General features: G+C 35.2%; 4 protein-coding genes across 4 annotated transcripts in view; 1 reads left to right on the top strand and 3 right to left on the bottom strand.

Moving 5' to 3' along the window:
• The window catches only part of LOC133519512 (neuromedin-K receptor-like), a 67,401-nt gene extending 59,163 nt beyond the window's left edge, over window positions 1–8,238 (bottom strand). The window contains exons 1-2 of the mRNA XM_061853518.1: window positions 8,039–8,238; window positions 5,577–5,671 (exon numbers count right to left, since the gene is read on the bottom strand). Of these exons, the coding sequence (XP_061709502.1) occupies window positions 5,577–5,671; window positions 8,039–8,238 (295 nt within the window). The remainder of the gene's footprint in view (window positions 1–5,576; window positions 5,672–8,038) is intronic.
• Window positions 8,239–15,165: 6,927 nt separating this feature from the next.
• LOC133519511 (tyrosine-protein phosphatase non-receptor type 9-like) lies at window positions 15,166–15,900 on the top strand. Its single transcript, XM_061853516.1, has one exon. The coding sequence runs from the start codon at window positions 15,166–15,168 to the stop codon at window positions 15,898–15,900; it is 735 nt and encodes a 244-aa protein (XP_061709500.1).
• A 1,031-nt stretch (window positions 15,901–16,931) lies between these two features.
• Window positions 16,932–17,867, bottom strand: LOC133519510 (tyrosine-protein phosphatase non-receptor type 9-like). Its single transcript, XM_061853515.1, has one exon. The coding sequence runs from the start codon at window positions 17,865–17,867 to the stop codon at window positions 16,932–16,934; it is 936 nt and encodes a 311-aa protein (XP_061709499.1).
• Window positions 17,868–22,025: 4,158 nt separating this feature from the next.
• On the bottom strand, window positions 22,026–22,922 carry LOC133519592 (tyrosine-protein phosphatase non-receptor type 9-like). The gene has a single exon (XM_061853618.1). It carries the CDS (start codon window positions 22,920–22,922, stop codon window positions 22,026–22,028), a length of 897 nt encoding a protein of 298 aa, XP_061709602.1.
• Between the last annotated feature and the right edge of the window lie 4,370 nt (window positions 22,923–27,292).

The raw sequence follows: 27,292 nt of genomic DNA, 5'->3' as shown, positions 1-27,292 counted from the left end.
ACAAGTTAAAGAATAAGCGAATAAGCCAGAGGCGAAACTGTTATGACAACTGTTCATTTTCTGCCTAAATACGCGCTGTATAAAAGAAACTTGATAAAATGTATTTATCTTCTTACAAGTGTATTGATTTTTTTTACATATGTGACACTGACGACATTAAAATTTATAAAAATGGTCATAAAACTCTGTCTATTTGACTCTCGTACTCGTAGCAATTTTATTCAAATCGCGCTTACAGCGTAATACACTCAATAAATGTAAAAAAAAACACTACAAACCATTACGATGTAAGGAGTAATATATCATTATTGTGTATATATTTAGCAAACAATAAGGTAGGTAATCATTAGTACCTAAACACAGAACGTTTCGAAATTATCAAAATGAGCTTAAAACAATAGTTTTTTCGCAGTGTATTGTTATTATATAGCTTTTATTGTGTTTCTTGATATTATTAGAATACATTTTCATAACGCACAAAGGCATTTTTTTTTTTAATATTTGTTACATGCGTGGCATTTCGCCGGTAGTCGGAGACGTACTAATCGCAATGAAGCCGGCTTCATTGAGGTGCGGGACCATTTTGATAGAGATGCCGACTCTACTTATACCTCAGTGACATAAACGATAGGACCACGTTTTACTTCAAAAGTGCGTGATTACCTACATCGTTAATGGAAGTAAATTAGTTTGTAATTAAAAATAAAATACAAGTCTATACCATAAAAATAAAGCTTAGCCTGAGCGTAAATACACTTAAATACATCAATGTATACAATTATACATAGACATATTAGACTATAAAGTAGACCTGTTTGCCCGTATTTGGGAAAAAAATGTCCATTGCTACGGTGTTAGCATAGCCGCCTCTTTATCACGTGTCACGTCATGCGTCGTTTTAGAGTTTACTTACTCTGTTAGAATGTGACAGATATGGTGACAGACGACAAAAAGGCGGCCATGCAGACGCCGCTGGACAAATTAAAAGTCGACACATGACTTTATTTATTTAATATAAAAACAAATGACCAGGGTAACGAAAAACAAATTAATCATTAATTGAAGGATATCCAAACTACTCCTATTACTCAACACTTAAGTTGGAGTTCTCAAATTAACTGAAAAAGACATTTCAATATTAAAGACTACGGGTCTCGGCCCCGAATCCGATTTTGTACCTTTTGGCGTCGAGACCCTTGGCCCGTGGGGTCCGAACGCGTCTACACTATTTAAAGAAAAGAATTAGCTAAAATAATAACAGACGCCACCGGTGATCGTAGAGCTGGCAGCTTCCTCACACCAAGAATAAGTATTGCGATACAACGAGGAAATGCTGCCAGCATCTAACGGCACCATGCCGCAGGGGGATAGTTTTTAAATATTTATTTTATGAACTAGATATATTTAGTTTTATTGGTAACTCAGTTATATAATTCTGTTACTTTTTTTTTTAAACAGAAATTAACCGAGCAAAGGCGAACTATTCTCATACAGGTTAAGCTCATAGAGGTTATACCATTGTCAAACTTTCCGGAAATGAAGTATTTCATTACATGCAGAAATGCCACAAAAGGAAGTCCTTGCGAAGCAACTAAAATGCCGAGGTTTATGAGAGAAATATACCCGTAGATTTATTAGCCTGAAAGCTACAATAAATTCGAACTTTTTTGAGACTCAAATTATGCACTAACTAATAACTCAGACAATCGGCCCAATTCAAAATACGATATTGGATCGGATATGTCAGACAAACAAAAACGCCACTTCTCAAGTTCGAATCGGCCGTTAGTATCGTAATCTAACGACCAAATAGAACAATACTGCAATATTAAACATGGGCTTATTACTCGTATTATTCGGGCAACTAAAATATTAACCAGGAACTTTCATTGGGCATATAATAAAATATTTTGGCCGTGTATTCATATTTTAGAGCCTAAAAATATATATTAGCTCCAAATATAAGTATCATATTATTAAAATAATGGCAGCAAATTCAAGCCACAAAAAAAATAATAGGGAGCTTGAAATGATAGCTTGGCGACTACATAATAAATTGGCACCTATTATTGTAAAGCGTATGATTTTTAATATTTGTTGTCATATAGTTGTGCACACCTAAGTAATCGTATTGAGCACATTGTTGCAGGTAGTATTTTAATTGCTGAAGCAGCTAAATTTAATGAATATTGGTTGAAATTTTTGTAATAATACATCGTTTGTTTATGTAAACGGGTAACAACGCAAACGTCATTATTTGCGCGTAAACCGCGGGTAGTTTCATGGCACAGCTATCGGCTAATAGCAACCGCCATGCATCGTTCATAATCGTTTCTAGCTAAGTCGACCATCGCGTTTGTTATGAATTGTTATCCATTATACCTATAAAACTGATATACCTAACATCAAACGAATATATATTATGTACCTATTACCTAATGAAAGAAACAACAAATTTTTAATCACCAACTTATCTACTCGTACCTAAAACTAAATGGTTACTTACAGCTATTTTCACAGTTTTGGCACCTGGTTCGGTACCCCTAGTGTAAATAAATTCGATTTCCAAACGTGACGTACGCGTTTGCGTTTAGTCTCATTTTGTATTGGATTTCGAAAGAGCGCGCCAAGCGGGACGTTTTGGAACCTCAAAATCCTATACAAAATGAGACTTAACGCAAACGCGTTCGTCACGTTATAATGTCGATCAAAGTTACACTAGAGGTACGGGTAAAGGTACTAATTCAAGTTTAAGTAAAATCGAAAACGTTTCTCCTCGCTGCACTCTTCGTCACACATAAATATTTCAAGGTACTCTAAATTTAAAATATTCATATTTCTGAGTAATATGAAATTTTAAAAATTTAAGACCTGGGATAGGTTAGGTTATCGACTACCGTGATCGTTAGGTGTGATCGTGAGTGATTCGTTCATTAGGTTATTTTCAGGCATAACGACCATTAAACTTTTCAAAATTAAGTATTTCCGCCATAGTTTATTTATACAGGGTACTTACCTGTTGTTATGATAACGAATTTATTTTAGGAAGGTAGGTAATTCGTTTATTGGGTGTAATATAGTTAAAATAATCATAAGGTTTTTAAAATGTTATACTTCAATCATATGATATACTTCGTGTGATATGTTATACTTCGATAACATGCAGGACGACCTAGACATGGAGCGTGAACGAAGGGCCCTGGCAATACGTAGCAATATGCTGCGTGCAGGTTCGCTAAGTGCTCTAAGGAAGTTAAGCTTGTGCTATTTCGGGCATATTGCCAAAGTTTTTATACTTGCCAACTATGGGCAAAATATACACGAAAAGCCTACAACATCCTTAGAGTACAGTACAATGACGCTTTGGGAATTCTCACCAAACAACCACGGTTTTGCAGTACGTCAGCGATGTTTGTTGAAGCCAGGGTACCTGACTTCTTTGCCATTATTAGCAACCGAATAGCGTCGTTCTGGACCAGGGTAGGCATTTCTAATAATAGGCTAATTATGACAGTAAATGAGAACATTTACCAAAATGTGTTCTTTCTGCATTGGTTGTCCGCGCATCAGCAACCGAACTGTAAGTAGTTTTTAGTGTTTATTTATTTTATTTTTATGTATTTTTATTTTTACTGTATTTCTGTATCTTTTTTTTAATTTGTATTTTAAAATTATGTAATGGGTCTATTGCCTGAATAAAGAAACATTCATTCATTCATATGTATTTATTAAGTAGGTAAATCGATTTTTAATACAATTATTGAAAAAGTTCTACTTTACATAGCTGTTTACATTTATAACATGCGAAAAATATTATTAAGGCTTTTTGTAGACTTAACAAGAAATGATTGGTGCGGATTTTTTTTATTCCTACACTTACAAAAAATAAATAAAAAATATTAAGAAGTGTCCTTGTAAGCTTGAATAGACAATATCTTGCGCATGACATACTAGTCTATTCCTCCCTCTTTGAATTAATACAGTAAGAAAAAGACGAAATTAGTCGTGTTAATATTAAGGATATCGTGTATGTATACTTATGCATCGATATTTATGAACTCGACTTTACCTAGTCTATCTCACGCGTTTGACACTATTGCGGCGCACTAATAGTAGCCTAACAAACTTATACAATTATAAATGTGATGTTTTTATGTACACACTAACGTTCCGCAATTATTCCACAAACATTATCTTAACGACGACATAATCAAACAGCTTAAGTTTTCTACCGGTAGGTTCCATGTTTATACGACCACAATAACTTTTTAAGGATCCTTTTTAGGGTTCCGTAGCCAAATGGCAAAAAACGGAACCCTTATAGATTCGTCATGTCCGTCTGTCTGTCCGATTCTGTCACAGCCACTTTTTTCCGAAACCATAAAAGCTATACTGTTCAAACTTGGTAAGTAGATGTATTCTATGAACCGCATTATGATGTTCACACAAAAATAGAAAAAAAACAATAAATTTTGGGGGTTCCCCATACTTAGAACTGAAACTCAAAAAATCTTTTTTCATCAAACTCATACGTGTGGGGTATCTATGGATAGGTCTTTAAAAATGATATTGAGGTTTCTAATATAATTTTTTTCTAAACTGAAAAGTTTGCGCGAGAGACACTTCCAAAGTGGTAAAAAGTGTCCCCCCCCCCCCCCCCGTAACTTCTAAAATAACAGAATGAAAAATCTAAAAAAAATATATGATATACATTGCCATGCAAACTTCCACCGAAAATTGGTTCGAACGAGATCTAGTAAGTAGTTTTTTTTTAATACGTCATAAAAATTAAAAAAAAAAATTTTTTTCATCAAACCCATACGTGTGGGGTATCTATGGATAGGTCTTCAAAAATGATATTTAGGTTCCTAACATCATTTTTTTCTAAACTGAATAGTTTGCGCGAGAGACAGTTCCAAAGTGGTAAAATGTGTGTCCAAAGTGGTAAAATGTTGAACAAGATCTAGCAAGTAGATTTTTTTTTAATACGTCTTAAATGGTACGGAACCCTTCATGCGCGAGTCCGACTCGCCCTTGGCCGCTTTTTTATATTAAAATGACGTCGATACACAAATTTTAAGTGTGCATTTACCTTAATTTGCTATGTAAATATTTTTTAAAAGAACTTTATTTTTAAATTAATAGAAAGGCGTTTTCTATTTCAAATGTGCTTCACAAATAGTCTCCAATATAATAATTCAGTCGCCAAATAAATAATTGGTACTTGCCTTAAAATAAACAAAAGCTGTAACGGAATGAAAATACTGTTCATATTGAAATATTTTAAGGTTCCGTTTTAGTTGCCAAACTATTAATTTTAGTACCTATTTCTATTTTTTTTTTAGCTACTGCAAACGATTAATTAGTTAACCGGTTAAATACGTGCCTTAAACAAGTATGCAGCTTAGGTGACGTCATAAATTTGCTCTGTCATGCAAGGAACAAGAGAAGCGATATTAAAACGCATTAACACAATCTTGGCATTGTTGTAAAATTTATGACTTTCATGTTAAAGGTTATATAAATATAGCATCCTCATAAAGTTAGTTATTTTAAGCAAATACTAAAGTACTAACCCAGTGTAGTGTTTGTGCCATTTTGACTGAAGTACTCTTCGAATAAACTGCTTCTCGGCCAGTCCGCGTCGTCATCTTGAGAAGAACTGGTTGTACTGTAAGAAAAACCATGAATTAAAAACTAGAAAATTATTCAACTTGTAATTTTACATTTAAAAAAAATGTTATTTTATCTTTTGGAATATTTTTTCCCCTGTTGTGTATCTATTAGATTGTTTGTAATATGTTTGCAAACAAATTAATTATATTATAATTACCCAAAGGTTATCTGCAAGAGATCGTTGAACGATATGACCGTCGGTTATCAACCATTTATTTTATTTATTGTCTTTGTATTTGGTAAATATATTTTTAATGGATACTCGTCATACTCAGTGCAATTAAGTCTGACTATACTTCACGCTTCAAATGGTGATCCCTATGACAGTTCCTCCAAATCGCTTTTCGATAGGCTTCATTTAAAAAATAATTTGAAGAAATATGTTTTTACCATATTTTATTACATACATGTTACATTCCAAAATAAATTTATGCACTATACTTCCAAAAAATGTCTACAAACATTTTATGTGACAGTTGCTGCATATAATAATGAACTGTCATAGGGATCATGATTGGACGCGCGAGGCGCGAGGTATAGGGACCGCGCGCGTTGGAGGGTCTGCCATCTTGTGGCTTGAATCGGAACCATAAACATGTATATTTACACGTCACGTGTTTTCTTGTGCATAGTAGGTTCTGCCATCTTGTGGGCTACATCGGAACAATAAACATCACATTTACGCCTCGCGCCAAAAATCTGATGGATCCTGTGCTGCCTCCTACAGTTCATGCACGCTTCCTATATACATAGGTCACTAGATAAGTTTTGCAATAGACAAATATGAAACAAACAGGTGGCCTAACATTGTCTATGGAAATATAGTTTTAAAAATTATATGTGATAGGCCACCTCATTGTTTTATATTTGTCTATTGCAAAACTTATCTAGAGACCTACGTAATAAGAATGAATTAGAATCAATGCTCTAATGGCTCCTCTATACGATGGCCTATTATACTGACCCACTAAGACGGACCAGTGTGTAGAGAGGGCAGTGGTGTCCGATGGCTTATGATGCGGCGGGATGGTGATGGGATGGCCAAGGTGTCGGTTCTTCGTTTGCATCAAAGGTAATGAGCCAGCGATGGTGCGTACGTATCTACACGTGACCCATTCCATAATGCGTGCTCTCAACCATCGCATAGCCATCTCGCTGGTCCAGCGCTGGAACATCGTGTAGAGGAGCCATAGAAACATTTGTGTGATGTTATTCAATGTCTTATTAAACTACTAGGTTTTTTTCGAGATCATTATGAAGTACGTATGTGCGTCATTTTATACGAAATGAAAGTATATATTATTGAGCCATTGAAGAATACCCATCGTATACAATGGCCGACATATACAGGGTGGCACTTAACTATGGTATTTGCTGAAAGTATAGTGTTATCTAATTAATTTTGAATCAAATTATTATCATTTTAAAGCTAGGTTAAGTAAAACAAAAAGACATTAACAATTAAACGTTTTATTATAGGTGACAACCCTGCCGCTATAAAGTTACTATTTACATTTGCACATGACACATGTCAATCACTTCACATACCTAAAACAGTTTACACAATTTACAGGCGATGTTCAAATGTACCGCCATGTCTGATTATGAAAGCTGCTGCTCGTGCTCGCGTATGTCGGTGTACTTGCGACAAAATTTGGGTGCGGATATTTCTCCTGCGGAGAATTTCAAAGGCGACCGTAAGCCTATGCTTCATCTCTTCTGCGGTGTTACACTCTTCTTTGTACATCATGTCTTTTAAAGTACCCCACAGAAAGAAATCGAGCGGCGTTAGGTCCGGAGACCTAGGTGGCCAACGGCGTGGACCAATCCACTAACGCCCGAAAAGTTCAGTTAGTTTACGTCGCACTTCATTTGTGGAATGACCTGGTGCTCCATCTTGTTGGTACCAGATAAGTTGTCTTTCGGCCAATGGCAAATCTTCGAGATAATCATAAAGCTCCGTATCTAAGAGGTTCATGTATCCCACTCTATTGAGAGTTGGTGGTAAAAACACAGGCCCTATAATGGTGTTTCCGTGAATTGCCGCCCAAACGTTCACTGACCAATGATATTGGTGTCCTGTATAACGATATTCGAACGGGTTTTCTTCAGCATAGACATGCTCGTTACGCCGATTCCACATTCCGTTTCGTGTGAACAAACTTTCGTCGGTCCAAATTACGCGTTTGAGAAACTCTCCATCGTCAGCCAACCTTTCCAAAAGCCACCGACAATATGCTTCCCGGACAGGACAGTCTCTAGGAAGCAAAGCCTGAACCTTTTGAATTTTGTACGGGTGACGGCCGGCACGTTTTAATATTCGTAGTATTTTTGTATCATTCGTTTCAAAATGTCGGCCCACCTGTCTCGAACTTGCTCTTGGATTTTGATCGAAGTATCGCAGTACCCTCTCTTCAAATCGCACAGCATGCTGCACAACGCGTCCACCGCGTTGGTCGTCCTGCCCTGTTCGTGGTACGATGTTCCTATTGGTGGGGATATGCCCTGTTGGATGGGGTGGTGGGTACCTGTTTCGGTACTGGCGTAAGGCTTCGGCGGCATTGTAATTGCACTCCGCGTACAAAAAAAGCAAATTTAAATAACCTCTAGCATTCAATTGAGGCATTTTGAGATATTTTTAATACCATATCAGATATTTTGCCAATGACAACGTCAACTGTATTCAATCAATCGTCAAGCAAAAAACTGGCCAGTATTATTAAGTCTTAAAAAGGTTCGTCGCTACATGATAGCTTTGTTACTCTTTTAAATATTCTTGACGAAGATATTTTACAATTTAAACATTAGATTAACTTGTCAATAAATTATAAAATTGTAACAAAAATTAAGTAGCAAGTATAAGTGTAGTCCGGCAAACCAAATGTCAGTAATTAATAAGAACGTAAAAAATACCATCATTCTAAACAACATATCTTTTTTTAGAATGATGGTACTAGAAAATAAAGAGACAGTATGATTTTGTTTGTCTTTAGCTGAAATGAGTTACTTCCTTGCCAAACTATAATTGCAAAATTTGGTTGGTTTAACCTTTTTGTTTATTATTCATAATCGGCAATCTCGTCCTGTCAATTCCTACACATGTATAGGCAATATGTCATTTACTTTGCAGTGACATGTAATTGTCATTTTTTTATTTTTGATACTAAAGGTCATTGAACTTATTTTCATGAGGTCATTGCCCGCTCAACTTGCTAGGGTTGAAACAGGCGGGGTTTTGCACTAAAGTTTAACAAGATTTATCTCGTAAACGGTAAAGAATATTAACATAGTTTATTGGTAAAAAATAAAGCTCTTAGGGTGAACCATACCCCGTTTTTGTAAAAGTTCTTCATTCTGTTCCACGCGGTATTATTGGTGATTTTTGATAGGACGTTAGACCTGGAAATTTTTGGTATTTGTGTAAAAAAAAAATCTGATGGTACTTCACAAACATATTATAAGAAAAAAAATTGGCTTCATCTTTTTCCTTATGTATAAAAACCATTATGATTCCTTGTGACGCAAATAATAAAGAACATTACTTAAACAAATCACTTCAATACATTAAGATGTCCTCACAAAAAAAACAGAGTTCATTTAAGGGCCGATTTACTGAGGAAACCCGACAAAGAGTCTCAGGCTCAGCCTTCAGTGGTCATACTGCCCTGCTTTTGGTTGATGTCATTTTAGCAGCCACTCCGTCGACCCCAGGTCTTGGTTGTTGTTAACAAGGGGGCGGGGTTTTGGTTTAAGATGCCGCTCTTCTATTGCTCGTTGCAGTTATTAACGATGCTCATTACTAATTACACCCATTAATTTGGCCATGTCGATGACGCTCTCCTATTGGGTAACTAATGGTGCACATTTCCAACTAACAGCCGCTTATCTGCACGGTGGTCACAGTTTTTAAACCTAACCTAACGTAATAAAGTCATCGAATACGTCAAATATCTAGTCTTCATAAATATAGACTTTCCAATATTCTTAGACCAAGTAACTATCGATTACAACAGCTAATAGAATGTGATTGTGAAATAATATATGTCCGCCATTTATATTACTTATTTATTAATTTTATTGAAAATCTAATTAAAAATTAACTATGTATATGATTGCATGAATTCATGCATGAATTGCATGAAATTGTAAACTTTAATCGTAGTGTGAAGTGTGGGTTTATATCTTGGACATACTCTATTTAGTTAGTTTAAAAACAATATTTGTACGCCAGTCATGACAAAAACAAGGATCGTTCAAAAAACAAAAATGTAACACCTGTGTGGATATACATGCTTGTTTGATTCAAATAAACATTAATTAATTAATTCATTCATTGTGTGAGAGGTTTCATTCGCTAGGAGACGATGGCTACGACCACGTAAGTAGTTGTCGGGAACATATAAGGCAGTCGTCTTCGGCACCAAGTCCAAGCAGTCCGACTCTCTTAATATATTTAAAGATGCAACAGATATTAAGTTGAAATTACGTCTTATCTCTAGGAAGTTAAAGCATAGCATTCTTGCACTTTAAAAAGACGCTTTTTAGTACTTTATCAATAAGTACTAAAAAGTGAAATTACAATTAAATACTACCATAAACATTTTATCGGTATTTATCATCATGTTAATATTTTTAACAAGACTAGATACGATTTCGTAGCAATCATTTAAAGAATTACGAGGCGCAAGTATAAACATAATTTTTGTCCGAATCAAACAAATATGTACTGCCTGTTTGTTACAGGAAATCGTGCCAAAAAATACACTCGTTCTTTTATCGGTTCTTAAATATTTTACGATCTCGCTTTCCCTGAGGTAAGCAACATTATATTTAGATTTGGTGAGTTTATAAAAAGTGCTTAAGTAGTTCAGTTTTAGCTTTGGGGAAAAAACTACATTTTTTACACAAAGTCAGAAATCATATCAAGTACAAAATTAGTATTAGTTAAATAAAATAAAAATATTTGATTGATATTAAACTTTGAATAACTAAATAAAAATGTTTACAATAATTTGATTGAGTTGTAATTTAATATGGCCGTTAGTTTGGCATTCTTGGCTGACTGTACAACTATCTATGTACTATCTAAAATAATTACGATTGTGTTAGTATAATATAACGTTCTAATGTACGATTATCACCGAATATGCCGAGTTGTAGAGCGCGACCAAGCGTATTTTACTAATTGCCAAAGGAATTTAGTGCGTCGGCACAGTAGGCAGATCCCATATTTGAATATATTTGGCTCGGTGGTTTTGTGTTTGGTTAGTTAACCAATAAATGTTATAATTACCTGAAAATGTACAAATTGTTTGTTTACTTTAATTTAAATACCTAAAGATACAGAGTATAAGTGTTAATCTGTGTTGACAGTAGACATAGACCCTCTATGGCTCTTAAGACCATTGTAAGTTTGCTGTGTTTGCTGTTGTGTTTTTATATTGACTACTACTGGCTATATGTATATTGACTCAAAAAAGTAAGTATTTGTTATTTTATCTAAGCTTGTGAAGTTTGTCGCGGAGTCTACAGCTTAGAGTTACTATTAAGTAGTTAATTCGATAAAAAACTGACTACGACATTGAAGGAGGTCGCTCTGGGTTTGAACGCTGGGCCGGATGCGGTCGTATACTGCGAGGTGCTGCAGCGTCCGTGTCAGCCGACCCGGCCCAGCCCGGTCGGTGGGAATCGTACTTAATTTTTTTTACAAATACATAATAACAGGCATGAATTTAATTGGGTAAGCAACTCTCATCTGGGTATCCCAAATTTCGAAAATCCGGGAATCGCTAATAACGTAACTGCAAGAAGGAAGTCAAAACGGAGGCGCAGGAACCGAAACGAATAAAAAGCAACTATAGCATCTAACGTACTTTACTCTTTTTCGGACTCGAAGGGTAGGCTGACACATGTCAAAAAGAAATTATAGAATTGTGACAAATTAGAAACGATTTTTTTTACGATTCTCGGTTAAATCAACAAAAGCCATATAATCGATTCTATTGGTGACAAATTATATTTTTTTCATCTCACTTGCTCGAAAAAGATCTTATTTCATACAGGTGTACTGAAGGACAAAGGCCTATTTTGTTCCCGCAGGAGTTATGGATTGTGAAAAAAGCTGTAACTAGTTTTTTTTAATTATGTCAGTTATTTATACAAACCAAGTAACATAAATGAGTTTTACTTTTAAAATACTGACGTTTATAATTTAATGTTTTTGTTTATGTTTAAAATTATTTAATTTGTATAATTTAACAGCCGTTTAAAATACTTTTACATCATATTCAATTTAGGCTGTATGCCGAATAGGTTGTGTCTTCCATGCCTAACTTGTCAAGAAATTACGAAATGGTGGACGAATATTTGGTATGTCACCGTATTTAAGAATTACTTCGCTTAAAATTTAGTTTTTTCTTAGCAAGTGTGATGAAAAACATTTACACACAATGTTACTCTCTCGGGGGCTAAGCAGGACCTGTTGTTTATGCAGGAGCTTGGCCTCTGAATGCTGAATGCTAAATAGGTATAATAATACAAAGCCGACTGTAGCTGTAACATTAATGGTGACCGCGGCTGGCAAAACGTCCCGCTTTGTCGCTGGCCATAAGGACGAGATTTGCTTGTATCTTTACACGAATAACATGACAAGTGGGACGTTTCGCTGACTACGGTCACAATTTATTAATTCACTTTTTTTTAACTCTTAAATTTAATTGGTGTTTCATTAATTTCACTGTTTCGGGCGTTTCAATGTGAATGTAAGTAGCTTTTTTTCCTTTATATTAAATACGTACCAACTTATATGTATATTTTTTTTAAATAAGTCAATTAAAATTTCGCTTTTTTTAAATTGAAATTATAATTCGTGTAGGAAATACAATTTCAAATATTTGTAAAAATGGTTCGTAGATTTCCATTCAACTTTTTCAACTTCAACATTTATTCAGCAAATAGGAATGGAAAAGAACATGGAATTTACATACAAGCAAAAACAAGCACAACAACAATTATAAAATACAATTCATTGGAAATATTAATGCAACTACAGTTGTTTAAAGAAAAAGTAAGCAAAATATTATTTTTACTTAGAGATGTATACAGTCTCTAAATTTTGAATTACAAAAAACCCCAAAAATAATAATAATAAAAAACATAAACAGATCTAAAATTAGTTAGTGGTGTAAATATCTCTCTCTAAATGTCAGAACTAAATGATTTTTATCATATTATTCTTAGACATGTATAGAGTCTCTAAGAGTCCAAATTCCGTATAATTAAAACATTCATTAGGATAAAAGAAACATACGAGAACAATGAGGCGTCTCACTGTAATTATACTCAAAAATAAAATTAACTCAAACAGACCATTTAACTTCTAATACTATATATCGTATATGAATATGACACATCAACAACTCCAACAATAACATCGTATCTTTCAAAGTTAAAGAACAGCTGTTAATGAAATTTTCAAACAACACTCAGCAGCGAATGTTTGACGCCTTGTATCCTTTATATGTATAACACGACACTCAAATTAACGTGTTTAGATACTAATTTGACGCATACAGGGCAGTTAAATCATCGTGAGACAGATTCGACACAATACCTAAATAGACCCTTAAGAGTCATATTATTGATATTTATTATAACATTCAACATCGGTTCTAAAAAATCTTCAAAAAGTTTAAGACTTTAAGGTAGACTAGCAAGATATTTACCAATACATTATCGGCTATTGTTCAGTTCGCTAAAAGCTTTAGCTGCCATTATGATTTCATGCTCAACTTTATCAGAGAGATTTTTATAATATAGACTAGGAAAGAGAATGACAAAATACAATCCAGCCAAAGCCTTAGAAAATTTATAAAAGCTTGGTTTTATTGTACCGATCGCTTTTAGGTTTACCATAGAGGGGTTGCCTTTCATGAAAAATTGTTACGGAGCTTGAGTACAGATTTATGCCGGTTCAATTATATACTTGGAAAGAAATCGAAATAAAGTCCTGGAGATCGACTACACTTATATTTTGCAAGGTCTATTGTCAACTTTTTTTAGGTCAAGCGATATCCATCATATTATTCTCGTATTTAGAATGACAAATTGGTAACACGTTCCGTCTTAGGACATACACGCATGGATATTGTTTGTTATATAAGGGAAGAAAGTTTGCCTATACTTGTATTGGCATCATTTAATAACCTACCATTTATATACCACAGTATCTTTATATTAAGATACTACAAAAATAGTTTGAGATTTTTTAATTAATTCCTTAATAAAAACAAAATAAATAAATAAATGAAATAATTAATTAATGCATGTGGAGAATGGGTTACATATTTAGCTAAAATTGCTACTCTAGTAGTCTCACCAAACTCTAGCTTTTCAGGCATCCAAATATTTCAGGATGACACACTCAATCACATTATATAATATCGTTTTAAAATTCTATAAACAACATAGATAAATTAAATTAAATTTGTCATGTAACTTAGAAAATCGTTTATACTGTAATAACATTTTTGTATGAGCCATTGTTTAACTAAGTTCTTAAATTTATTAAAATTACATTCCTTAAACATGTCCGGTAACTTATTATAGAGGGACATACAGTACGCATTTCTGGATGAAAGCGCTAGCTTGACCGCGGAGCAATACAAGCACAAACTATATAAGCATATAGTTTGTGCTTGTATTGCTCCCGAACTTGGCGGGGTCATAGCTGTTGTACTTCCATAAACTGGGTTTTAATGATTGTTTAGGACAATACCCGTTAATTTCTACGACACAGGGCCAATTACGCGTTCCAGGGTTAGCCTAACTTGGGGTTAACCGATTATACAGGGTTACACTTTACTGTATAAACGGTGAACTTGCTTATTTATCTATACAAATACAAATATTTATTAATAACAACAGGAATGATTTTCATGTAGAAATTTAAAAATTATAATCCAAAAAAACTCATTAATTTTGAAATACATTTTTTTACGTCCAGAATTTCCGGTCAATTTGAAACTTTATCTGTCGTAGTAAATTCACTTTCACCAAAATTGCATGGTGAATTCAAAAGTTTACCATCGAAAAAGTATTAATATCGTACTGATGCATTTTGTTATATATGTGGTTAATAGGATATGCCAAAATTCAATTTGCGTAAAGGACCTTTTAAAATTGGAATTTTGAGCTCAGCTTTCAAAAGGAGCTTTTTTTAGGCATTTCCTTTGAGAGGAAAATATTTTCGCCCGGAAGTGCCCTTATTTCTAATTACAACGTAAACTATCAAAATTATATGCTTTAGACCCTTACTTATCAAATTTCATACTGACCCTTATTCATAATGACCCGCCTTATCAACTATGATTCAGAGTACAAGGAAAAAAATGTCCATATAAATTCGAGATTACGAGGTATTAAGCTTCATTCCACTTTGTATCGTGCTTAAATCTGCAAGGCCCAAAAAGCTCGTACTAATTAACCAAAATGGGGGGTAACAATACAAAATCACTGACCCCTGTGGATCTTATCAAGAAAAATGAATCTTATTCCACCCAACATTTCACCGAAGAGCAAAAGAAAACTTTTAAGATTCAAGTAACACCAACATGCAACGCGTACACTCCTGCTGAATCCGACGACAAGTCTCTTTTGGAACACAGCTGCGTTGAGCTTTCAAAAAAAGCTTCCACCGAAGTCAATCACAGCTACGTCCAAGGATACAAGCGACCCAAAGCGTACTTTACCACTGAAACGCCGCAGTCTGCAGAGGAAGCTCAGGCCTTGTGGGAAACAGTATGGCAGCATCGAGCCAACGTTGTGATGCTTCAAAAATCTGAAGAAACTGCGAAAGGCTACTGCTACTGGAGCCCTGAACCTGAAACATCGCTGGAATTTGGAAGGCTAACTGTCAGTACTATTGAAACTGATATGTATCTACCAACTCTTGAAATCACGAAGCTTGAGATAACTGATGAAAACGGAGATTCGTTGACTATTTACCACTTTTTGTACTTCGCCTGGCAAGTTTACGACAATTTGATTCCTACACATGACTTTTTGAGGTTCTCGCTCATAGTAAGAAAATACAGTGAAAAAATAATGGTTTCTGAAGGGTGTTGCTGCGATCTGAACCCAATCCTGGTTCACTGCAGTGATGGACTAGAAGAAACAATGATTTTCTGCACAATTGATATGTCAATTTCAAAATATCTGCAGTAACATAAAGTGAACATATTTTTGAAAGTATTAGGGTTGTGAAGTTAAGTCCAAGTGCTTGTCTAACAGGAGTCGTTACCTTTCTTGTTATGATACTTTGCAAGACTATCTTGTTAATGGTTGTTCAGTATTGCGATCGATTTTTATTGTAGTTTTATCAGTGTGTACCAAATATTTAGTTATAGATGAATCAGGCTGATTTTTATATAAATTAAGTATTTTTATGTCAACAGTCATTAAGATTAATTGATTAACTTTTAATAAACTTAAGGATATCATTTGTAACTACTTTCGTTCTTATTTTTCGTCCCAAATCTAAAAAATCATCAAGTAGAAGAATAGAAGAAATTAGATCAGATCTAATTTTACCTGCTTGACCTTGTGCCTATCCCTGTCTTCAATTCAAAACTTTGTTTGCTTTGGGATTAGCCTTCTAAGCATTCATTGATTACTATTATGTCACTTGATACTCAAAAATTCAGCGGATGAGTACTCAAACCTGAATGTAACAAGTATCAACTAGGTGAAAAACTAGGGATTTGGTTCCATCGATTATTCATAGCAAAGAAACTGATTCCAAAATGAATTAACGTTATTTCATATTGGGTATTATCAACTGATTTAGTCAACGACAGATATAGTCTATCAATTGCTTTGTTATCGTAAATCACTCCCGTTTGAGGTTTGCTAATTCATTATTGCAAATTCGTTTCTAGGGATGAAATAAGTACAACGCCAGTAGATATCAAACTTATATTATCAATCTTTTAATAACAAACTTACAATTATCAAGCATAATCTACTAACATACGTATGTCTTTTTCGTATAGCTCTATAAACTGCTGAAAGGTTGACAGCCATCATCGACAAAATTCAAGAGTTAGGAATGAAAATACAGCACAAGAACAATCGCAACAAATGCTTCTGCCACTGACTCGGTACTAAGGCAAAAAATGTATTCGTAGATCAATTGTGAGTCATTTTCATGAGTGATTGTATACTATTCCATTTTCACGAAATGATTGATTTAAAAACTAATGATCATATTTGATACTGAAATGAGATTTAAGTTCATGGTATAACCTATGATTCGTTTGTATTATTGTAAGAAAGAGAACAACTGCATTGTTAATGAAAAAATATTGGTCTAACGACTCAATGCTTGAATGCCTCTGCTGTCTGATCTGCATTGTCACTGATGGTACTGACACGAATTCCGTTTGCACTATTCGATAGATACAGAAATCGATGGCACAAAAAGATGCAGCTCTTCCAGTGCCAGTGCTGCTGTAAACAATTATCGGTCCTGGAGGTAGTTGTAGATTCGCCAAAGCTTCATTGAAGAAGTGCTGCTGCTTCCTGTTGACCAATGTCAAGAAGTGAAGAAACCTTGTTACATCAGGAATGCCTCCTTTTGGCCAGTTCAGAAACTTTAAGTGCTGCACTAATCTTGATTGTCGGGTGCTCTTATTGTAAACATTCATGATCGTTATGATGAAATTTTGATGAACAACTATATTGTTGGCAGCTAATTTGAAGCCGATTAATCTTGAATCGTCGGTGGTTGAAGACACTGGAATTGTATCGAGGTCGTTGAGCATCACAATAACCCTGGTCTTCTCCTGCCAGACCATGTTCCAGAAGTCTTCAAGCGTGCTGTCCATTGGTTCTTGAGTGACTATGAATTTTTTAAAATAGTCGAATCCATTAACATAGTTTGCATGGATAAAGTCCGAATTATCTTTTGTTGTTGACAAATGCACTCGGGAGCTGTCACAGCATTTGATCTCCGGGAACCGAGACTTCTTGAGATTTTTCTGCTTCTTAGATTCTTTGCAAGTACCAAATATTCTCTTCTTGAGAATGATTTCGTGCTCCAGAGTAATCCTTCCAAAGTATCTTAATTCTGATGCAGCCACTCGCTGTAAATAATCACGGGCTTCATAAGTTTCAAAGATATTATTAGTCATTATGAAAACTTAAACTTTATTCAGAACAGAACACACTTGTTGTCACATAGAGTGATTGTATTAGACTGAGTTCTATTAGTTGGATTAATAACTTCATGGAACGTATCCTCGATGGACATGTCATCTCTTCGAACGACAATGGACGTGCGAAATTGGACCTTGAACGCAAATAAATATATATGATGACAACTAGCGCTCGCAATAATGTTCATTAGTCAAAACAAGTCGTAAAATTAAGCATTTAATAGATAATTAAATTTTTATAGTCCCTATTAAGATTATTTTATTAACTATTCTAGCAAAACAATAATTTTACGACTTTTTTATCGGTGTGTCATATCACTGTCTGACATATTCAATAAGCACCCATCTTATTGACTACCACGTAATTATTTTATCGTATTGCGTAACATCTACGTCTGTTGCTAAGTGCTAACGCATCTATGCACTTTATCATTTGTAGAGTAACAACTTCTGACCTGGCACGCCAACGTATGACTTTAGTGCGCACTAAAAGATTTCCGGGAAATTGCAATGAAAATTCTAAAAATAGATCATGAGAAAAGTCGTTGAACCATATATGAACGCAGTTTTTTACATTTAGATAAGTATTGTAACTATTGTTACTGTCTAGCAAAGATTATCTACATGCCTACAGCTTACATCTTGTTAGGGCAAAGGTCGAATCGATAATTGGGAACAATGCTGAATCATAGTACCAAAAGTTAGCCCAAACTTTATAAGGGCATAGTAATTTTGCTACTAAAAAAATTGTGATGATTTATTGAATTGATGATTAATAAAATTATGATGAGTCATTGTATGTTGAATTTGGGAAGGAGATTTAATACATAAATAAAGTAATTTTTGTACAAAAAGTTTCGGTGGTTTAAGCTGGACGGTCGTGAGCTTAACAGAAATATCGCAGCCTATTGATTACATTTGATCATCACACAGATATTTGTGTACGTACTTTTGTCCAAGTTCAGGTTTGAGTGTTCAAACAAACTTAACAAAAATGAAAGGGTACTACCGCTTAAGTTTGAAGTTTATCGTACCTGAGGAATGGCCGGTAGATTCTGCACAACCTATTCTAGAAGAGTTGTTAAAGAAAATTACCAGCCGACATAAATTAAGCGATAAGGTTCTGATGACAGTCAAAGGTGTTCCAGCGAAGGTTATTGATCTAGGATCACAGTTTTGGTTTGAGAAGATTGAAGAAATGTAAGTACTGTTTTTGCTAGTGTAATATTTCAGTTCTTGTTTAGACCTTGAGATCTTAATATTTTTTTTCTATTTTCAGAGATGATGACTATACTCACATCATTGATGTTCTGCTACCGGAGAGAGCTTCGATAATAAAGCTCAGAAATGGCAGGCCTGTCTATTCACAAAGGAAAGAAGTGTACGTATTCCCAAATTATTTAAATGACTGAACTATGCATCAAATAGAAAAGGGTGCGATTGTACTAATTATTTACTTCTCATACTTTCAGATCCGATATGATAATATATCAAACGCAAGATCATCCATTTTCGGAACTGTTTGACTTGAGATTTGATAAACACATTATTGTGACGGCTGTACCCGATATAAAAAAGTAAGCAGTTTATCAATTACTTCAGTTTACGAATAATTGCGCGGATTTTTAAATTATGATTCTTCTTTACAGAATTTTCGAGTCACATGGCATTAAGCCCGAAGAGATGTACAATTATGCCTTAGAGACCATTTACAAAACTCACAAGGGCTTAGAGTAAGTATAAAAATAGTCCACGAGGATATGAGGCATAAATAATTTTTACCTTGTTCAGTCGAAGATTATAAGCCCGCAAAAGTCTATTACTTTTTCAGTAACTCAACACTTTTCATTTTTCAGACCTGGCCCACAAAAATTCATCAAGCCTCAGGCTAAGGGGCATCCTTTCGTATCAGTGGAGAAAATTACCGATGACCGATGGGAATTGAAGTGTTATGAGCGTTTGAAACGACGTCAGTTCGCTGTCACATTGTGCTGTGCCTTTTTAACAGACTTTTAGGTTGTGCTTGTATTGAAATCACTATTTATAGACATCTGTTTACTTATAGATTGTAATATTATTTTAAGTTTTAAATAAAGTTTTCTTAAATTACTCTGTCTTAGTTTTAATTGCTTTGTATTATACAATCCCTAGTAGATGTACTTTACACAACCCTAGAGAGTAGATCAAACCAACACCAGAAGACAAAAACGTTAAGAACGATCCCAAAGACCAGTGATGCTCAACTTTCGAAAGGATTTCTGTACTGTGACTAGAATATGAGCTGTAGTACACTCGCATCGACTCCATTCCCATGCGCAGAAGCCCAAAAATAGTCCTTGATTTTCAGGTCACGAGAAAATAGAAATCCCTAAAACGTTGCCAAGTAAAATTAGTCTTTACTAGAATGACTCATGACCTTTGAGCCATTTGTAGCTTTATATTAAAATAATTACCTCATTTATGAATAATGGTCCGTTATCTTTATTCTGCTATCGTTTCTTTGCGAGCATATTTTTATTAAAATGCCTACATTCCTTGGTATGTTATAATATCAAAGAGTTTTTGATAATAAAGCTTATCATATAGGTCAAGGAATTTCGCGCTGTTCAAATGAGACTTCATATGTTTAACCTCAAATTTAAACGAAATAAAAAGGCCAACTTCCTGGTCCTACTTGTCATTGGTTTATAAGTCCCTCGATCAATCAGTCGTCTTCACAACCTCGTTGTGAACAGACCTGACGTGTGACGATACTTATAATTATAATTTATCAATAGCAATAATGAGCCAAAATCAATCTACAGACATGCAAGCACTGCAGAACTGGCTGGAGGAAGCTGGCCAAAAATTAGTCACGGAACTAGTTACTAATGTGGTTAAAAAGCATCGGATGGGCCCAAAAGTCACCGTTGCATTCGGAGAACTTTTAACGGTTGTAATAAACAACAATGATAAAAATTCTTCGGAAAGTACTGAAATGTGAGTTCTGTTTTTATTTTTTCAGGATTTTTTATTGTATCTTTCGTCCTCGAACTGACTTATCTCTTTTTGGTTCCAGTTGTAATGAAGATGGTTACAAAATTGATGTTCTTTTGCCTCTGAGAACGTCGATTTTAAAATCAAGGCCTGGATCTGATGAAGTAGAGAAAGAACCTGTGTAAGTATTAAAAAATAGTTCAATTAATTGAGTGCTTGGCTCAAAAAACTAATTCATTTTTTGCTTTCAGACAATGCCTGCCAGGGAGTTTCAGTTATGATCACCCGATTTCAAAATTTTTCTTGGACAGGCCTGAGAGACACAGTATTATAATTGCTGTGCCGGACATCAAAAAGTAAGTATTCCATCTATTATTTTAGAATAATCGTTTCAAGTTCATTTTTGACTCAAATCTTTGCTTTCAGGGTACTTAGATCCAAGGGCATAAGAGGCATGGACAGATACAGTTGGTCTCTTGAGACCGTATACAGAAATCCTGAAGGCTTAATGTAAGTTCTTCAGATTGTCGTTCTTCAGATTTATTCCACTCATTCTTGAGCGAATTGAAATTCAAGATTTTGGCACGTTATTTAAATTTTTCTCTTCTTTCAGACCCAACGGAAAATACATCCCACCTGCGGCTGTGGGAGACACTTATGTCTTTGTGAATCCTGTCACTCCCTGGGAATGGGATATTACGAGTCGCGACCGCCTATTGCCTTCACGGTAAGCTTTCAAACCACTTATTATATTCTTATATTATCGAAATTTGGAGCTTTAAGAATATGGAGAAAGAAGTCAAGGTCCGATGTTTAATCTGACAAACAATAGTAATGTCGTACTTTTGTTACAGAAATTTGTGGTGCGACTGGACAGTGAAGTTTCCTTGGATATTTTATCCTACGCTATCGCTTGCATTGATAGCCCTCATCATTTTAGTTCTTAGAGTAAGCAAAATTTTGTAGTATCTAACTTGTAATTTTGAAATAAAAGTATTACAAAAATTGTATATTTTATTTATTTGCCTTTCAACTTACAACTTTATAAAAAGCACATTACACAGTCATAGATGGTAAATTTTGATAGTCAAAATATACAAATTTGAACACTCACTAACCATGTGTTTGAGCTTTCGATACATTTCAAAGTGTGTCAATTTAAGTAGATTGTCTTTCATTTAGATATCTTTGGCTCCATCCCATTTCTCCTAAGACAAACACATGCATGGCTTGATAGCAGAAAGTGTAATCTTCTATACGGTTCAAGCAACTATACTTTTGCCGTCTTAGTTTCTGTAGAGTGTTGGCCACAGACAACGTACCTGTGCTCTTGAACTGGGTAACACAAATATCGAGGATACAGTACACTGCCGAGCAGCTAAGTCCATCACTGCAGTGGACCATAACAGCTCCAGGCTTCTTGCCACCCCGTTGTTTCTTTTCAGAAATGGTATATGTTTCGTTCAAACTGCACACAAAGGACAAGAACACAAGCGGATCATCTTCAAAGCTATTATGCCAGGCAGTGTACTGGTAATGCTGAATCTCACGCTCACGATCCGCACGGTCTGACAGGCGCAACACTGTTAGAGTAAAACGAGGCTTCTCGGAGATCTTCAGAGTCTTCACTCTAAACCCTCCACACTCTATCTCACTGCCTTCAGTTGAACTCCAATACTGGTAGCTTTCTGCCTCAGCTCTTCGGGATGCCTTAACGATAGTTGTGACTTCATGACGCCACGCTAATTGCCAAAACTTCTCGCAGTCTTCTTCTTCCGGGTTGCTGACGCAGATATACTTCCGTTGTCCATTGCATGAGTCGAAGCCATCTACAAAACTGGCGCCGTGGTACCTCTCTTCTGTCTTCAGGCAGCGAAAAAATTGGTGCGCTACCATTGAGCATCCACTGCGGCCAGCCCCATTGTCAGGTTCTGCGAAACTTCTCCGGGTCAGCTCAATGGTATTGTATTCTTCATGGATGAGGTCGAGACAGTATGGATCATCCATACGGGTCAAAAAGTCCATGGCCGAAATATATGGGAATTCTGTAGTCATGTTGGTTTACGAATCTCTGCTGTAGGAATAGGTCCGCTTCCTAACGCAAAGTATTACTTTTTGAAGAAGTCTCTCAGTGGCTCCTGTTTTATAATCATTGAATGTGATGACACACCGGTAGTTTATTAATTAATTTAAATTATGATGACCCTGCAGCGGCATTCACATCTTTATGAGTAAGACTTTTATTACCATTAAAGTTAACTGAATTTTAGTGCTTTGGGAAACTCACCCGCTGAGCACTCGTTAATTTTTTTACGACTTTGTTTTACTTCGAAAGTATCCGAATTAATTGACGTCCCGCTGAGCATGCATAAATTAATTAATTAACTGTGACATTGACAGCACAATTCGTTGCTTAACAAACAAAATACATGTTCCCATCTCACTACTCGACGATAGTTGCGGTTTTCCGTCACGTCAAACGGGAATTTATTCACGTCATCTGTCAATAGGATAATATAAATAGGATGTTATATGAAGCATAGTACTTCAGTCATCTCTGTACGTCCATAGCTGCTAGCTTTGTGCTAATTCACCGTAATGTGGAATTTATACCCAAAATCATTGAGCTCGAAGGACCTTATCGAGCTGATGAATCATCCGAATTGCGTTAAACGTCTTTCCAATGAGTATAAGAAAGTTATGAAGACTAACGTACCACCAGCACTCAACGTATTCACTCATCGATCAGAAGACAAGCCCCTCTTCGAGCACAGCGTTGATCTTTTTGAAAACGGAGACTCAACCATCATCAATGCCAGCTACATGCAAGAAAACGATCAACCCAACGCACGAATTGCCACCGAAATGCCGCAGTCTGCAAAAGAAGCCCAGGCATTATGGGAAACAGTTTGGAAGCATAAAAGCAAAGTTGTAGTGTTGCTCAACGAACCGGAGGAAGAAAGAAGCTATCGCTACTGGAGCCCTACCATCGGGACATCGCTCAAATTCGGAAGGTTAACAGTCAGCACTGTTAAAATTCAGACAGTTCTACAAACTCTTGAAATTGAGGTCACGAACCTCAGGATAACTGACGAAAATGGCCATTGGTTGACTGTTTACCACATTCTGTATTTGCAGTGGCCAGTTCACTACAAGTTGCCATCTAGTGATAACTTTTGGAAGTTGCTGCTCACGGTTAGTAAATACAGTGAAAGTATAGAGAGTTGTGAAGGCCATTTGAGCTTAATCCTGGTCCACTGCCGTAATGGATTAAATCGAATGATGTTCTACTGCGCAATCGAAAGGATCCTTCAGCAATATGTCCGGACAAAGAAAGTAAATATATTTTTCACAGTATTAGGATTGAGAAAAAAAGGTTTTAACTGCTTGTTAGACGGAAAACCATACCTTTTTTGTTATGCCATTTTATATAATTATTTTTCATACCTCCGGGCTAAAAGCGACAACTGTCGTCCCGCTGTCTGAAATGGAATTCAATGGAAGTTCAATGTATCTTATTATAGATTTTGTGAATGTGTATAAATTAGGCTAATATTGATGTATAAATTAAGTATTCTTATATTGTCAACAGTCATTAAGATTAATAATCATGTATACAACATATCCAAATACTTTTAAACTTTCAATAAACTTAAGGATGTAATAAGTAACTATTTTTGTTGTTATTTCTCGTCCCAAATCTGAAAAATCATCAAGTGGAGAAATGAAAGAAACGATGTTCGATCGCTGAATCAGATCAGGATTGTTCAGTTTACAGCAAACGCTAGATCTGATCTAGGATCTGATGCTGCTGTAGAATACCATGAGTAGATTTTCCAACTCGAAACATCGAAACGGACACAAACTGCAGTCATTAGGTTAAAATGCGACGGCGAATCCAATGGTCTGATTTTTATCAGCGAAAGTCGATTATCAGATTTAAGTTCACCAGATATTACTTCGCGCTAATGTATACGCCATTTTCATCCCGCTGGATTCTTACGTCGCATGAGTCACTATCACATAAGATCCTTCGTTCAAATTAGAAAATTTCAAATAATCGAACAAGTATAACCACGTGGCCAATTAAAATATGGTTTTTTTACGGAAGTTGCTGATAAATAAAACTGCGGTTTCTATTTTTTCTCTAATTAGTACCTATCCAAAGTTACTCATAGTTCCCCCTTATCTTTTTAGCAGAAAGACTGATGTGGTTTTGCTGTTTTTTTAATTCTTATAAAAATAATATTTTTCTTTGCCTACAGAATCATTATGAATCATTAATAACTCTCCATTCTTAGTTGTTACCTACATTGCACCCTTGCACAGATCTCTATACTTGAACTATTAACAACAGAGTTCTACAGTCTAAAAGCCAGAGTTCAAAATTAACAATTTCAGGTTATCAAGCTTATTGGTATTACTCATCCGTAGAATTTGGCAACCACTATCTACATGTCCACAGCTTGTATCTCGTTAAAACATAAGTCAAGTCAATTTTTGAGAGTGATGCTGAACCATTACTTAGAGTTAGCACAAGTTTCATGAAGGCTTTGTAATTCTACAGGATATCAAAAATGTCCTTCACACTTTCAGAAGTAACTTACGCTTTTATGACTTACTTCAAAGGGACTAGAATCACTATTACCTACATCCACCGATAAAAAAATTCCAATTTTTCCTCAAGTTATTTCATCATCGTGAGGTCATTTCATGTTATTCTTCTGAAGGAATAATAATATCCAGAGCCATATATAATCAGTAAAAACCTAAGCTCGTAACAGTGAACTCTGGTCGCTCCAGCTGGACATTTATGAGAAGAATAGTATCGCGGTTTTAATTGTTTGTTGACAATAACTCACAGTTATTCCAGTGCGTCCAAGTTTGCGTATTGTTTTAACAACTGAGAATAAACTTTCAGCTATATAACATGAGTTACTATGCACGTCTTAGTAGTATCGTCAACGTACCCGAAGAGTGGATGGAAAAAGATTCAACAATGATCCACAACCTGTTAAAGAACGCCGTCAAACATTATCGAGCAGGTGATAAAGTTGTTGTAACTATAAGAGGTGCTTCGGCAATGATTGTTAAACACGAGTTATCATTTTCGTTTGAGAAGATTGAAGAAATGTAAGTACTGTTTGTTTTTGCTAGTGTAGTATTGAGGGTTTTGTTTAGATCTTGAGATCTTTATATTTTTTTTCTATTTTCAGAGATGATAACTACACTCACATCATTGATTTTCTGCTACCGGAGAGAGCTTCGATAATAAAGCTCAAATATGGCAGGCCTGTCTATTCACAAAGTAAAGAAGTGTACGTATTCCCAAATTATTTAAATGACTGAACTATGCATCAAATAGAAAAGCGTGCGATTGTACTAATTATTTACTTCTCATACTTTCAGATCCGATATGATAATATATCAAACGCAAGATCATCCATTTTCGGAACTGTTTGACTTGAGATTTGATAAACACATTATTGTGACGGCTGTACCCGATATAAAAGAGTAAGCAGTTTATCAATTACTTCAGTTTACGAATAATTGCGCGGATTTTTAAATTATGATTTTTCTTTACAGAATTTTCAAGTCACATGGCATTAAGCCCGAAGAGATGCACAACTATGCCTTAGAGACCATTTACAAAACTCACAAGGGCTTAGAGTAAGTATAAAAATAGTCCACGAGGATATGAGGCATAAATAATTTTTACCTTGTTCAGTCGAAGATTATAAGCCCGCAAAAGTCTATTACTTTTTCAGTAACTCAACACTTTTCATTTTTCAGACCTGGCCCACAAAAATTCATCAAGCCTCAGGCTAAGGGGCATCCTTTCGTATCAGTCAAGAAAATTACCGATGACCAATGGGAATTGAAGTGTTATGAGCGTTTGAAACGATCTCGGTCCATTACTACATCGTGCTTTTCTTCCTCAGTAGATTCTTAAGTTATGTTTCAATCAAAATTACTTAGACTGATTAAATCTTTGAGGCTTAAATATAGTCATTTGTACACTCATAGGTTGTAATATTATTTTAAGTTTTAAATAAAGTGTTCTTAAATTACTCTGTCTTAGTTTTAATTGCTTTGTAGTATACAATTCCTAGTAGATATACTTTACACAACCCTAGAGAGTAGATCAAACCAGCACCAGAAGACAAAAACTTTAAGAACGATCCCAAAGACCAGTGATGCTCAACTTTCGAAAGGATTCCTGTACTGTGACTAGAATATGAGCTGTAGTACACTCGCATCGACTCCATTTACATACGCAGAAGCCCAAAAATAGTCCTTGATTGTCAGGTCACGAGAAAATAGAAATCCCTAAAACGTTGCCAAGTAAAATTAGTCTTTACTAGAATGACTCATGACCTTTGAGCCATTTGTAGCTTTATATTAAAATAATTACCTCATTTGTG

This window comes from Cydia pomonella, chromosome 7 (genome assembly GCF_033807575.1).
Source record: "Cydia pomonella isolate Wapato2018A chromosome 7, ilCydPomo1, whole genome shotgun sequence".
NCBI lineage: Eukaryota > Metazoa > Arthropoda > Insecta > Lepidoptera > Tortricidae > Cydia > Cydia pomonella.
This window is presented reverse-complemented; position numbering and strand designations above follow the sequence as displayed.